The 14,012-nt window shown below is 45.7% G+C and overlaps 1 protein-coding gene across 12 annotated transcripts in view; it reads left to right on the top strand.

Annotated features, from left to right (window-relative positions):
* PITPNM2 (phosphatidylinositol transfer protein membrane associated 2) overlaps positions 1–14,012 on the top strand; it is a 132,314-nt gene that overhangs the window by 56,205 nt on the left and 62,097 nt on the right. For all 12 annotated transcript variants that reach the window (XM_061344621.1, XM_061344619.1, XM_061344618.1 and 9 more), the window contains exon 3: positions 11,455–11,628. In XM_061344621.1, coding sequence (XP_061200605.1) covers positions 11,551–11,628 — 78 coding nt within the window. In that variant the 5' untranslated portion in view covers positions 11,455–11,550. The remainder of the gene's footprint in view (positions 1–11,454; positions 11,629–14,012) is intronic.

The following is a 14,012-nucleotide window of genomic DNA, read 5'->3' as shown; positions in this document are numbered from 1 at the left end:
GCACCAGCCGGGCACCACTGCTGTTGCAGGTCTGGAGCAGCCACCCTGTGTGTGCTTACCCAGGTTGAGTGACTCACTTTAGTAGCGTTGTTTCCTCTTCTCTTGCCAGACCCTTGGCTTGTGGTGAATTCATCATTGACTACTATTTTATTCAGAGCCTGCCCTGGTGGGACTTGCAGGTTTTGACTTAGGGTATCCAGGAGGTGCTCATGGTCCTTTCACTGTGCCATTTTCTTTCCCAGTTCTATCACATCTTGTTTCGCCACAAAATGATGGAGATGGTAATTGAATTGCTTGTCGAGAAAACCAAACAAATGCAAGACTTTAATTTAGAGGAGAGTTTATAAGTGCTGTGTGGAAACACGCTGTACTTGTGTTCAGAAAAGCTTGTAGAGAAGTTAAGTATACAAAGGTGCAGCTTCCCTCCTGGGAGTGACAGTGTCACTGTCTGCGGTGTCATCAACCTCCTCCGGTTGGATTCTGTCTCGGCACCTGCGTGTTGTGTCTGATGATGATTGATTTTACTGCAGGTCTCCTCTGCCTTGGGGTTCCTGAAGGTTTCTCTGTGTTGTGGGAGACCCGGAGATGGACGGCCGTGGTGGCAGAGCAGCATCAGGGCTGGTGAGAAGGTGGTTGGTATATTCGAAGGAGGAATTGAAGAGGTGATTAAAAAAGACATAAAATAGCAGGAAGGTGAAGCCAAATGTGTGTGTGGTTTCTGTTTGTTGTTTGGGGGTTTTATCTAATAGCACTTTACAAGCTTTGCAGGTATCTGTTGTGGAAGCTTTTGAAACTTCATTTCTGGGGTTTGCTTGCATTGAAGGTGTAGATGTGGTCTGACTTCTGTTTTCCCTCCAGTGCTGTATGTCAGGGCATCCCAAGTTTTGTGTCTTTTTGTCTCTCCAGCCTGTACCTAACTGCAAAATACATGTTCAGTTTGTCTCCTTCACTGTGTCTGTGTACCAGAGTGCCCAGCTCCATTCCTTTGCCTTGAAAAAAACTTTGTTCTTTAGAAACAAAAAAGAAGGCACCAATAGATACTGTGGTTTTTTTCCAAGTCTCTGGCTGAATTAAAGTCAAGATCTTAAGGGAGTTTGGGAATAACAGTGGGGATTCTCATTTCTTGGGCACATTCCAACTCAACTCCACTCTGTAATTAAAAGGTTTTGATTTTTTGAGAGAGAATTGCCTCTGTGTGATAGCTGCTTTTCCTCTGCTTATGCTCCTGGAATGAGCATGGTCTGATGGATTCATCCATTTACCTTTCTCCTTCCCAAGTCCTGGATTCAGTTTCCAGCTTTGGCTACCTTTTAAGTAATGATAGGCTGTCCTTTAGGGTTTTTTTGGGAGTGTGTGTGTTTTCCCAGGGGGGGTGGGAGTTGGGAATGTGGATTAACACTTGGTAGTATCCATGGGGTATCTCATTGCCCTAACTGGCCATTACATCCTAGTTTGGAAGAAGCATGTGAGACACCCCCCAGCTGCAAAGGGGCTCTTTAACTTGATGCAGGGAAGTAAAAATGGAGCTTCAGGCTTTCATCTTGCTTCAGGGCTTCTCATCTTGCCAAGCACGGTGGTGACAGCAGCTTCCAGGATGATGATGCTGGTCCTGGGCATGTCACCCCTGGGGATGACTGGGCAGTAACATAGGGAAACATTGGCAGCCACGCTCCAGTGAGTCACGATGTTGTTAGAGGAAGAATTACCACCAGGAATTGTCTTTGTCATTATATAAACCCTGTGGGAAATGTGCCAAGATGTATATCCCTCCTGGATGCACAATGGAAAAATAACTCTTGCAGCATTGGGGTTCGGCTGCTTGGGCCACTCTTGGGTTTTGGTAGTTACATGAACCAATATTGTATGGTTCTTGAGAAAAGCTGCTCTCCTTCAGGGCTTTATAACCACTTCAGCCCCTGTTGTTCTCCAGTGGGAAGGCAGAGGCAGATGTTATCCTCATCCCGGGAGGACTCTCCTACTTCCAGAAGGCTCCTGATTTAATCCTCATATGACTGAATGGTGCCTCCTCTTCTAGCAGCACATGGACATGTTTCTGTCCTTGGGCAGAACCACCACGGCACTGTTCAGTCCTTACCACTAACAACACAATGCCATGAATACATTGCCTCAGGTCCTGGAAAACCTGCAATGGTCCTGAGATTCAGAGGTGCAGCAGCTGGATGTGGGGCAAAGCAAAGGTCCTGGCCCCATCAACAGTGCCAGCTCCATGTACGTTCAGTTTGGCCTCCTCTGCTCAGCGTGCAGTGCGCTCAGCTGAGCCCCCATGAAACCTGTGAATTCTGGAGGTGTTATTAGAGGCCAAGTGTTCACGTTGTGGTTGCCATTAAGGGTGATTTGCAAAAGCAAGAGATCTGGTGGTTTAAAAACGCTTCATCACTCTGTATGCGGGATGCGGAGTGGTAGAGGGGAAGGAATAAGAGCAGCCCCAAATGTGCTGAATAATGAACTGAAAATTGTTATTGATTATCTGTGCACTTTCATTATCGTGCTGCAGTCCAAGAGCCATTCTTTTTCCTTTATTAAAAAGGAAACAAAACTTTCAAAGGCACTTATAAAATATTGAGTGTAATCATTTCCAAGATCAAAACTCCAAAGGAATTGCCCAGCCACGCAAACCTGGTTAATCTGTTGGTGTTACGGAGGGAAGACGAAACGGTGGTATTAAACATTTACTGCTCTTGTGCAAAACGGCCTCTTCCTTTCGGTCTCAATTGCAGTATCATTCATCAACCTTCAGTGCTGCTTCCCATGCAAGAATTTTAGGTGTCATTACAAGTTTCTTCTGCTGCAGAAGGACTTATTTCCTCTATGCCTATTTTGCCTTTGGGCAAGGCGAATCTCAGCCTAATGAAACCAATGTGAAGTATTACAGTGCTACTACACTGACTTTACAATCATAGTGTTTCCCTCCTTGAAATAGTCTTTTTAATCCAGCTCTGAATGTTCATTTCCTTTTCCACATGATATTTGCATAAATGAGGTAATAAAATGTTATTTCCATCTAGAATGTAACTACTGAAAGAGTAGAGTAACTGTTGATGTCTCCTTTCATTTTGAATAGGGAGTTACTGAGGAAGCAATCCAGAGTCTGTCCAATGTTGACTGCAATCCCAAAATAGCATTTTTCTGTCTCAAAACCAGGTTTAGTGCATCTGCAAGTATTTGGAGGTAAAAAATCAGAATAATCTTGAGAAATAGTTTGCAGTGGGCTGTAATTTGGAAAAGATGAGTGCAGAGACCCATGAATAAGCTATAAGATGGGGAATGACTGGTGTGGTTCCCATTCTGTGGGAGCTGCAATGAGTTTCAGACTGAGTGGCCATCAGCTGCTTATATCATGCAGAGGAACATGAACAAGAGCTGTAGGAATGAGGTTATCCTTGTTCTCTAGGACTCCTGTGGTTCGCATCAGTCTTAGAGATGTGGATCAATGGGAGAAGGGGTGAAGAACAAAGACAAGGGAGAGAGGCTTCACATGTGTCTTTGAACATGAAAAAGAGGAGTTGTGGAAGAAGGTGGTTAATGAACCGCTTGCTGCCTCTCCTGAGATAAGCACAAGAAGACCAGGGTTTGAACTGTAGTGAGGGTAACTGAGGTTAGACAGCAAAAGCCTTTTATGTCTGCAAACAATGTGGAGGCTCCAAGATTCCTTGTTCCTGCAGCTTGAAGTGTTTGTCTTCATTCCTAAGTTTTTCTCTAAAAAGAAAAATAAATAGTCCTGTTTCCTGAGCAGTTTTTAGCTTTGAGGCCATTTGTCTTCAAAGTCAGCCTGAGCATGGTAGGTCTGGGCTGGGTTTGTGCTCAGCCGGGTCCTCTTGCACCTCAGTCTCTTCTTTTCATGCATAGTTACTGGCAAGATTAAAGAGTGGAGCTCTCATGACTTCCTGCTCTTGTTGTTGTAATAAAACCCACTAATTTCCAGTGCAGCAACTAAAGGAGAAAGGGAAGAGGGATGGTGTGAAGGGATGGAGAAGAGGGTCTTGAGTTGCATAGGTGAGGTCATCCTTGACTTTGGTTCACCCTTGGTCTTTCTCCCATGTCTTGCTGCTTGCCAGTGTTTTTGCTATGAGCTGTGTAAAAGGATTCTTCCACACTGGGACAACCCAATGTGGTTGTGTTTGTTGTTGGCTTTTTACTACTTAATACAAACAAAGCCTTGACTAATGGGTGGGGACTGCACTAAGCTGCTTCTGCTCACTCTCCTCCTGCATCCCATCAGGAAGGACGATTGCAGCGCTTGGAGATGTGAAGTGTCAATGCAACCCTGGAAATTGGGTATGTTTGTTTTGCTTTATAAACTTGGCCAGCATCCCATCTCCCTGCCACTGCTGCCCACAGAGTGTGCAGGCTTCTGTATGGCAGTGGCCTTCAGCTAATGGATGTGCCAGGAATGAAAGGACAACACTATCCATTGCTGCAGGCTGCAGCATTACATAGATTTGTCTTTACATGCCCAGCAGCAATTTTCAGCCTGTTTTCAGCCAATGTGCTGCACTTTGTCAATTCTGCTTTTGTTTCCCCATGTATGTGTATATAAATGCCTATATACATGTCTATAAAATATGTATTATGTCATCTATACATATTTATATGTGTGTGTGTAATGTCTGCCTGTTTCCAGCCTGTAATGCTGAGACATTTGAACCTGTTAAAAGCCAGGTCTGCCCAATTCCTTTATCTCAGCTCAATGTTGGTGCCTGGCTCTGGGACAAGGCCACAGGACACTGGGTTTTGTGGCTGCTCTTTTCATACAGACTACTTGGAAACGTTTAACCTTTCATTTCAGAGGTGTTCTTTTTAATATTCAGCTTGATCCCCAGCATCAGGGAAGGGATTAGAGCCTGGTTCGTTTTTCCCTCTGAACTCATCAGTGACTTCAGTCTGCATATTAGTTCTTTTAATGGCTTCTTTATTAGTTCATTATTGCATAACCTCCAGGCATGGCAGGACTTGAGATGTTAATTTTCCAGCCAAAGTTCAGCTGAGGGACTTCACCTGGTCCCCGTGAAGTAACCATGTGAATAGAGAGGGCTGGCTTGCTTTGCACCACAGCATCCCCTATAAAGCAGAAAGAAGTAAAGTTCTCTCCCCAGATGTCAAAGGCATAATAGGAAAGTATGGAAAACCATGGCATTTTCAAGGAGAAAAGGTGATGTATGTGTGCATGCTTTGGTGTGGTGCTACTTTTTCTCTTCCTCACCCCCCCTTCCCTCTCCTTGCTTCAAGCTAGTATTTGGCTGCCCAGTGAACTATAACAAGATTTAATAGCTCCAGTGTAGCTATATTGCATTTGGACTGATTCCATTCTTCTGTTGTAATAAACGTCTGCTTTACAATGAGCTCTTAAATTCTATAAGTGACGTCAAATTGTGTCTAATAATGGAAAAAGATCAAGTACTGTAAATGCAACTCATTCGCTCTGCGTCTGCCTTTACCGAGCAGTGTTTCATCCTCAGCCCATTGCAGTGCTGGCTGCCTCTGAGAGATCCCTGAGGTTTGCCCTGAGGTTTGCACCCGAGAAAGCTGATTTCCATGCGTGTTGCGTTTTCCCCTTCCTCCCTTCCTTTATCCCTGACCACATTGCAGCCTGTAGGTATGCACAGGGATTCCTGGCTCAGCTGCCAGCCTCAGACGCATGCTGCAGCTACTCCAGCATGGGGAGGACTCTGTGGCTTTGCAGGGAGGGCAGATTCACTGTCAGATGCCATCTAAGCTCAGTCGTGAAACTTGGATGTGTGAAAGCATCTGCATGAAAGCTTCCATTTGAGAAAGGTGGGGCAGACGAGATGTACGATTAAGCTGTACGGTTACAATGAGCATCACTTACTGACGCAGGAGCCTTTGAGTATTGAGTGTGTGAACTGTGAGCTTTTAAGGAGTTTTGGTTGTTTTGCCAAGCCTGATGAGTTTATAAATCTGTTCAGCTGCCATTCAGAAAGTACGACCCTGAAAACTACTGGGTTTAAAACTCATTCTGTCTCTTCAGCTTGTTGCACACACATGTATGAGAGAGGCAGTTTTGAGTGTAGTGTCGAGTGTTATGGCAAAGAATGGTAGCCACAAAGTTACTGAATAAGGATGTTGGGGTTTTTTAACCTTTCAACATGAACACTGCTTGAAACAGTCCCACTGCCTGCACAGGTTCACTTTGGTGGGGTTGGGAGGAGAGGGGAGAGAAGGGCATGGTAAAATACAAACATTCAGTATTCATCTGATTGGAAAACACTCATAAATTACGTTTTCCCCTTGACCTTTATGTAGTGACAGTCGTTCATGTGATCAGAGGAGACTTGTGCTCCAGCTGATACCGTGCTAAGTGTCATGCGTTCAAAACGAGAAGTTCCTCTCTGTTCCGTGGTGCTTCCCGATGTAGACAGCAGCAGGATGTGGGCAGGACAGTTACGAGGCTGCGCGGGTCCGTGTGATGGATCTCAGGCTACGTGTGCTGCAGCCTTTGCCAAGGGTCAGGTAGGCACTGCTGGGGAGCAGGGGCTGAGGAGGCTTTCACAGTGATGTTTTGCAGGTGCTGATGGAAAGCTTCTCCTGAGAGCTGGTGGCACTGTGGACAATGGGATCTGAGTGACAGAGAAAGGGAATGGTCTTTGCAGCAGTGATATTCTGGGGAGATGAAGCTGAGCAAGGCTTCTGGGCCAGCAGCAATGCCGCATTAATCAAGGTGTGAGTGTCGAGGCTGCCTTTAGAAATGCTGACTTAGGACCTAGGGATCTGCTTCACGTTTATGATGCTGCTTCCAATAGCATAAATAAATCCAAGCGCACTCTGTATGCGGTGCTTCCAGTTGTGGGGGGGCCCGTATCTGCCTTCAGGGAACTCTGCAGGGGAGAGGGAAGGCAGCTGGGCTGCTAAGCCTGAAGTTGCTTCCCAAAGCCCAAGTGTTTGATACACTTGGGATCAATGCTCACGTCTCTTTGGTAGCACTTTCTTGAAGGAGGCAACTTCTTGGGGGATAAAGGAGATGTAAAGGACCCAAGGAAAGTGTTTTAGGGAGGTAGGTGAGGTCTCCAGGTAATGCCTTTGCTCATCCTTTGCCATTGCATGTTTGACTCGGTTTTCTTGCAGTTGTTTTTGGTAATTATCTTGTATTTCTCACTTATGTGCAAATATTGCAAAGAAGGTTGTTCAAAAGCTGAGCCAAAGGTATTGATCTTCAGCTCATGAGTTTGATCTTTCATAGGGGAGATTTTCCTCAACTTCAAAAGGCAGCAGAGCCTTCAACAGGGAGTGGTTGATAAAAACCTGAGGCTGGTACCTGCCTCTGCTGCTGCCTGCTCTGCCCCACCTCCATGATGGGCTTTTTTCCTTCCTAGGGCGAGTCTTTTAACTTTATAATAGTGTAAAATGAACCTCCTGTGAGGCTAGAAAAAGCTCATTATAGCTGCTCTCTATTTCTAGGGCTTTTTTTTTCCCTCTTGAAAATGGAAAATAGCAGCTGTGACACAGGGTGGGCTGTTGCTGCCGTGGTACAGCTCATTTCAGAGCCTTAAAAAGCCTGTGCTCAGCAGCCTGGACACAGGAAACGTGAGCTGGTCAGAAATGAGGTGTGGAAGTGACAGCTATAACAGCACAGCATGGAACAGGGTGGGAACAGCCCTTCTGTAGCCTGAACCCACCAGTGTGAGTGGTTCTCCTGCACTGGACCCAAATGATGTGTCAAGGAGCCAGGATTGTTGCTGTAATACTCTTCTGGGCCAGCCTGTGAAGCCTGGCCAGGATTTGACCTCCAGGACTCCAGTGGCACAGGTTAAACACCCTTCATGCTTAACTCTTAGTTGTTAATTACAAGCTGTCAGTTGTCATCAGTCCTCTGCTACCTTGTTTGGTACAGGGGAGGCTGGCGCTGATGCTCCCAAAGCGAGAACCCAGCCAACCACCAAGCTCATGGAGAGACTTGTCTGGGTCTCTTGGTGTGTTCAGTTTCTGCAGCTCCTGATCCTCCCTCACTTTAAAGAAAAGGCACTTTCTTAAAGTTGTTGCGAGGGAAACGGTTGAAATCAGAAGTGAACGCAGCACATCGTGCGTGTGCCTTCAGACAGCCTGCAGCAATAGCTCAGAGGTGGACCTGACTCATCGCAGCAGGATATTGACTCTGGAGCGTAATTATGATGCTTTGAGAACCTGATTTTGAGATAATTGAGGTATAAAATCCTGCGCCTGGCTCTCACAGTTACTACAGCCCTGAGCAGGGATTGAATAACGGCCTCTACAAATGTGCCACTTGGCTGTAGCAGGAACAGCAGCGAGCCTAGAAATGTCCTGCATCACCATTGTTTTCCCCTTGCTGGGAGAAGCCGGCTGCACACTGGGGTTTGCAAACAGCCCTGGGCTGCCACCGGGCCTGGTTGTGTGGCCACAGGGGTTTGGCAAGCCCATAGGGCACCAAGCTGAACTTCCAGCCTCCTGTTGAAAAGGATGCTTGCTAATCCCAGCACATCGAGTATCCCTGTTCAAACACCTCTGGCTGCCTGTAGCGATGGACTGGATGCAGGGAAGTGCCAGGGCCACAGCTGCTGTTCTGACACCCATATTCCAAAGCTGTGTCATGGCCCCATTGCTTTGGAAAGGCTTTCTCTTCCCTCCATGGCAGCCATCACGTCTGCAGGCAAACTTCAGTGTGTTGTTTGAACAATACAGCAAACAGCCTCAGTGAGCTTTGAGCCTCCCTCCAGTCCCAAGACTGGAAGGAGGCCACTGTCCTCAGTGAGTTGTCTGAAGGGGTGATTTTGTCACTGTCTCGCTTGGCATGGTGTCCCCTAGGATGTGAATGTGGTGAAACCCTGTGTTCATCTTTCATGGTTTGCCAGCTGGGTTCCACTGCTCTGGGAAGGGTTGGGGCAGGTTATTTCAGCTCAATGGCAGCCCAAGCTGCAAGTTCATCATGATTCTCATTGGATTTTTTAACCAGTCCAATTTAAAAAGTCCCTCCTTCAGGGTCAGGGCTGCTGATCCCAGGTGCCTTTTCCTGCTGCCCCCTTTGGTTTAAGGTTGTGATTTGGTTCTTGCTATTGCCCAGTGTGTTTCCTGGGTTGTTTTCTACCCAACTTTTGGGGCCTGGTTGCAGTAGTGGACAGCTGCCTTTGGAGTTTTTGGGAGCATTACCTTTCCAATGGGCACATCACCAGGACCTGCTCCTCCTGGAGACCTGCAGGCTGAGCCAAAACACTGCTCTTAAACATTGACCGACCACAGGGAAGTAGAAATCTGAAGGGAAACTTCACAGCAAAACCTCAGCTCCTCTAAAAGCCAAGCAGGAAGCTGGACCAGGAGCCACAGCTGTGGCCAGACAAGCTCTGCGTGCCAGGCACTTCCCCACTGCTCTGTGCCTGCTTGGGGCTGAAATGGTTGGGTTTTGAGCCTGTCATAAAAGAAACCCTCTTGTGTCTTGGCTGTCTGAATTACTGCCTGTCTGGCACTTCATTATAAACACATTTTTTCCCATCTTGATACTGGTTTCCTGCCATTTTGTTGCTTTTAAGGTTCTATTTTTTGTTTTATTCATCTCTTGCAATCGATAGGAATATCCTGTTTTTAGCAAGCAGCGAAGGCAGATGTGACTGATGTCCTTATGGTGGGAGCAAAATCACTTTCAGAGCTTTTAAATCTAATCTTCAAAGGTCTCTAAAGCATAACGAACTGCTCAAGATGTGTGGCTGTGTCTCCCACTGCCATTACCTCCGGGGATTGGGATCCTAGCATCATATTGGTGTATCAGTGCAGATGTGGGGCCAGTGCTTGAGATCAGGTGGTTACTGTTGTTCTTTGCCATGACACTAATTAAAACCCACCTAATGAGATTATCTCTACCTGTTGTGGAGAATTAGCTTGATGAAGGAAATCCTGCATGTGTTGGGAAATGCAGTCTTCCCACCATGGCAAAATTTCTTTAACCCCCCCACTCTCACACGGAGATTGTTCTGACAGCATAAAATGAAACAGAGAATTGAATTTGAGAATAGATTGATGTAGCACCAGAGCAATTGCTATTCCAGAAGAGTCAGTCTGGGATGGATCGGCCTTACAGCAGGACTAAGGGAGTGATTGACCACCTGTACTGGGCACTGGTGAGGCGGCACCTCGAATCCTGTGTTCAGTTGTGGGCCCTGCATTACAAGAGATATATTGAGGTGCTGGAGCAGGTACAGAGAAGGGGTGGTCCGTGACCATGGGCATGTGTTTTAACCTCTCCAGACCTTGTTAAAGGTTGATGAAGTGCTGTGGAAACCCTGAATAGTGCTGAGTCCTGTTGAGAGCAGTGGCTTCCTGGTTCCCAGACCATGGTTTAATCCGCTAGCTAAGTCGGTTGGTTGTATTCTGTTTTTCCTTTCCCCAGGCTTAGGGTCTGGGGCTGTGTTCACTCCAGCAGTTGTGTCTGAAGAGCTCCAATAAGCAGGCACAGCACAAAGGTAGATTTTGGCAATGAGAAGGAACCAGGCAAGCACTTTGTGTGCCAGGAGAGGTCACCAGATCCTGCTGAGGCTGATTTGGCGTGGTGGTAGACAGCTTTACTCCTTGTGTCCTCTCTTCCTCATCAGTCTTCTTCCTCCCTACCTCCCTTCCTTAATGATTGTATTGTGTTTATCACCAGCCCATTGGGAGCCTTAAGAACATTTGCAAAGTTACTGCTTTAACTGTTGGTGTAGTAAATGCTGTATTTCCCGTATCCTTAAGTAATAATTCTATTAAATTGCTTTGAGCTGAGGTATGGTGGGATTTTTGATGTTGCAGTTTGATCTTCGGCTGTATTCTCATGCAGCGGGAGGGCAAAAATGAGTCTGGCATCGACATCGGTGGCAGCAGGGTTTTGCCTGTGGAATACTTTGGAGGTGAAAGAGAAGGGATCCTACCAAGACAATAATCCAGAATAAAGCAGGGAAGAAAAGTACATTTCTGCTGTCTTTATTGTTAGAATTCAAATTACTTTATTCATCATGGTGTTCCTGAGGACCGAGAAAGTCTAATTATTGCCTTTTCTTGCTGCTGAATGAAGGCGAGAAGATAAAACCTGATACCTTTGAGTGGATGCAACTCTGGTGCGTTGCTGACATTGGAGAGATACTTCATTGTCTGGCAACAGAAGGTCTGCCTATTCATTTTGAGCTTTTGTCCCATCTCTTCCATGGAGATGCTATTGCATATGAAAGTCTGATTGGTACAGTGGCAGAGGTCAGGAAGGTAATAGCTTTGATGGTATCCCCTGAAGCAAATAAGAATTATACTAAAAGATTCTGCTCAATTTGATACCAAGGGGCTGGGAGCACTCCAGGGATTCTCCTGTCTGCTGTTAAGCTTATAGCTATTACAGAAATTAATGTTTGCCTCTTGTTTGCTCTTTTTTTTGGTCCTAATAGGATGTTCTGCAATAAGGATGGAAAATAACTGCTTCTCTCCTTCCCCCCCACCCCCACTCTGTTTCAGGGATCCTCAATGCATTTCCTTGCCATTATTTAAGGAGCCTTTACTAAAAACTTCTGGATTGTGTTTCTGAGCGGACAAAGGATTTTTGTATTCAAAATGCTCATAAAGGAATATCGTATTCCTCTGCCCATGAGTGTGGACGAGTATCGAATCGCGCAGCTCTACATGATACAGGTCAGTAATGTTTCAGCCCATGTGGATGAGTGCAGGGGAACACGAGGCTCTGTGTGGAAGAGTGGGGCATCGCTGCAGGATTGAATGTGTTATATTTGGGTGCTTTTAAAGGAGCAGAGGGGGAAAAGTGATACAAACTTCATGATGTGTCTCCTCTTATCCCTAAATTAGAGCCTCTGTTTGGCCTACCTGAGGAAACAACGGCTTGTGGAAGGATCCACTGAGCCCAAGTGTGTGTGGGTACCCACCTGGAAGTCATAGAATCATAGAATAGTTAGGGTTGGAAAGGACCTTAAGATCATCAAGTTCCAGCCCCCCTGCCATGGGCAGGGACACCTCGCTCTAAACCATATTACCCAAGGCCTCGTCCAACCTGGTCTTGAACACTGCCAGGGAGGGAGCATTCACAACCTCCCTGGGCAACCCATTCCAGTCACCAAACTAGGGCTTAAGCAGCTACTGCTTCCCATTTAGACTATGGTTACTGCTCATCTCAGTTCCAGCTGCAAACAAAAGGCTTGGGAAGAAACAGCCTTATATGAATTTGAGAGGGTAAAGCAAAGACACAGTTTTGAATTTGGGGGGGAGTGTGTGTGGTATTTAGATGTCATATTTCTTCACTTATGTTCCACTATGAAATAGATACTAATCAGTTTAGGCATAAAACTGAGATTATTTTAATAGGCTTCTGAATACTGGTGGGAATTGTTGTTGAATTCCCTGTCTGCAATAAAGCAGTTAATTAAAATGTTGGGGTTTCTGTAACTCAAATCCTCTGTGCCCACATTCTCTTGGTGTTTGAAATCCAACCAGGAGCATTTATAAAAGGAAATGAATCTGAAGTGTTATTTCATTGTCCCACGCTTTAAATAAAAGTCAATTTTGCTCATCCAGCAGCGCACGCATCTGATACTGAGCTTGCAGAAGTGCTTTCTATGGCAGGATGAAGTGATGTAGAAAGATCTGCTTCGGCTTAAAACCTAAAATGAGTAAAGGGAGAAAAAAACCAAACTCCCTAAACTAAAGCAAAATCATTTCCCCATTTCATCCCTGACCACCCAACTGTGTTTCTTTAAGGACTCATGCACTTGGACTTGACTATTAACACAGTCTGTGGGGTGTGTTTTCCAGTAATAACAATCAAATTCGTTTTTCTGACACAAATGTGGCATCTTTCTGTGTTTAACCTAAATGTTAGCGTAAACGAGTAAACATTTTTCTTAGGTGGCTTCGTTTTTGTGTATTTTTCCCTGACACCTCAGTTGCTTTGAACAAAGCAGGTTGATGGAAGCAGTGTGTTAGCTACGCAGAAGCTGTCGGCAAGCAGCAGAGCTTACAGGGGAATGATGTGATTGAGAAGGAGGAGCCCACCTGATTTAATGGAGGATGAGTATTTAACTGGGCAGTGTGAGTTGTGGAGGACTTGGTCAGGGGCTGAATTTGCTGTTCACTTTCAGAGTTAAAATACTTCTATTTGTTTCATTTATGCAGAACACTGGATTCCACTTTGTTCACTTGACAGTGATCTTAGCAGTATCTTAATGTCAAACGACGCGATAAGCCATTAGAGTGTCATTCAAGGGGAAGTTCCCTCGCCCAGGAAACTACTTTAGTAATTACCCTCTGAATGGAGCCATCCAGCCCTGCTCTAATTTTCTAGGGCACTGATATGCAGCTAAGTAAGGTTTCCTCTTAGATCAGGTGTAATAGCTGGTGTCAGGTCAGGTCTCTGATCTCCCTCAGAGAGTTCCAGGTTAAGCTAGGAGCACTGCGTGTAGCCCAAGATCCGGGCTAGCTGGAGAAGTGCATGCCAAGCAATTGACTTGGCTGCATTATGTGTACAAGTAGAGCAAGAGGGAAAGTTTAGGTGTGCTTTATACTGAAAATACTAGTCTCAAATTAGAAAAGATGAAATAATAAACCCAGAAAACCCATTTAGGTAGAATGTGGAGTTTCTGTTCTGTTCATTAATGTTGGCTAGCAATCTGCTTCAGCTCTTCCTGAAACTGGTGGAAAGGTCCCTGCTGGCTTCAGTGGGAGCTTTCCCTGGGCCATGATTATCAAATATCTTTTCCTTCAGTTTGATTTAAAAGTGGAGGGTTTGTCTTTGAGGCAGGCACTGGGGCGAGAGCAGTGGGGAGCATGACTTCCATTCTTACCAGAGAATGAGGAAGGGTTTCATGTCTCTGTTTCTCCTGTGAAGCGCATAAGGGGGCCACAGGAAAAGCAAGTTCTGCATGTTGAACCCCCTTAGGGGAACAAGCTGAGAGATCTGTGTAGAGCAGCGGGGTTGAGGCATTTCTCAAGTCTTTTGACTGAAACATGGAACAGAATGATTTCGAGTAGCTCCTGGGGAGAGGAGTGATTCTTAAAAGCAAAAGGTT

This window comes from Neopsephotus bourkii, unplaced genomic scaffold (assembly GCF_033783945.1).
Source record: "Neopsephotus bourkii isolate Nb327-2 ecotype Australia unplaced genomic scaffold, CSIRO-AGI_Nbou_v1 NB_230, whole genome shotgun sequence".
Classification (NCBI taxonomy): Eukaryota; Metazoa; Chordata; class Aves; order Psittaciformes; family Psittacidae; genus Neopsephotus; species Neopsephotus bourkii.
This window is presented reverse-complemented; position numbering and strand designations above follow the sequence as displayed.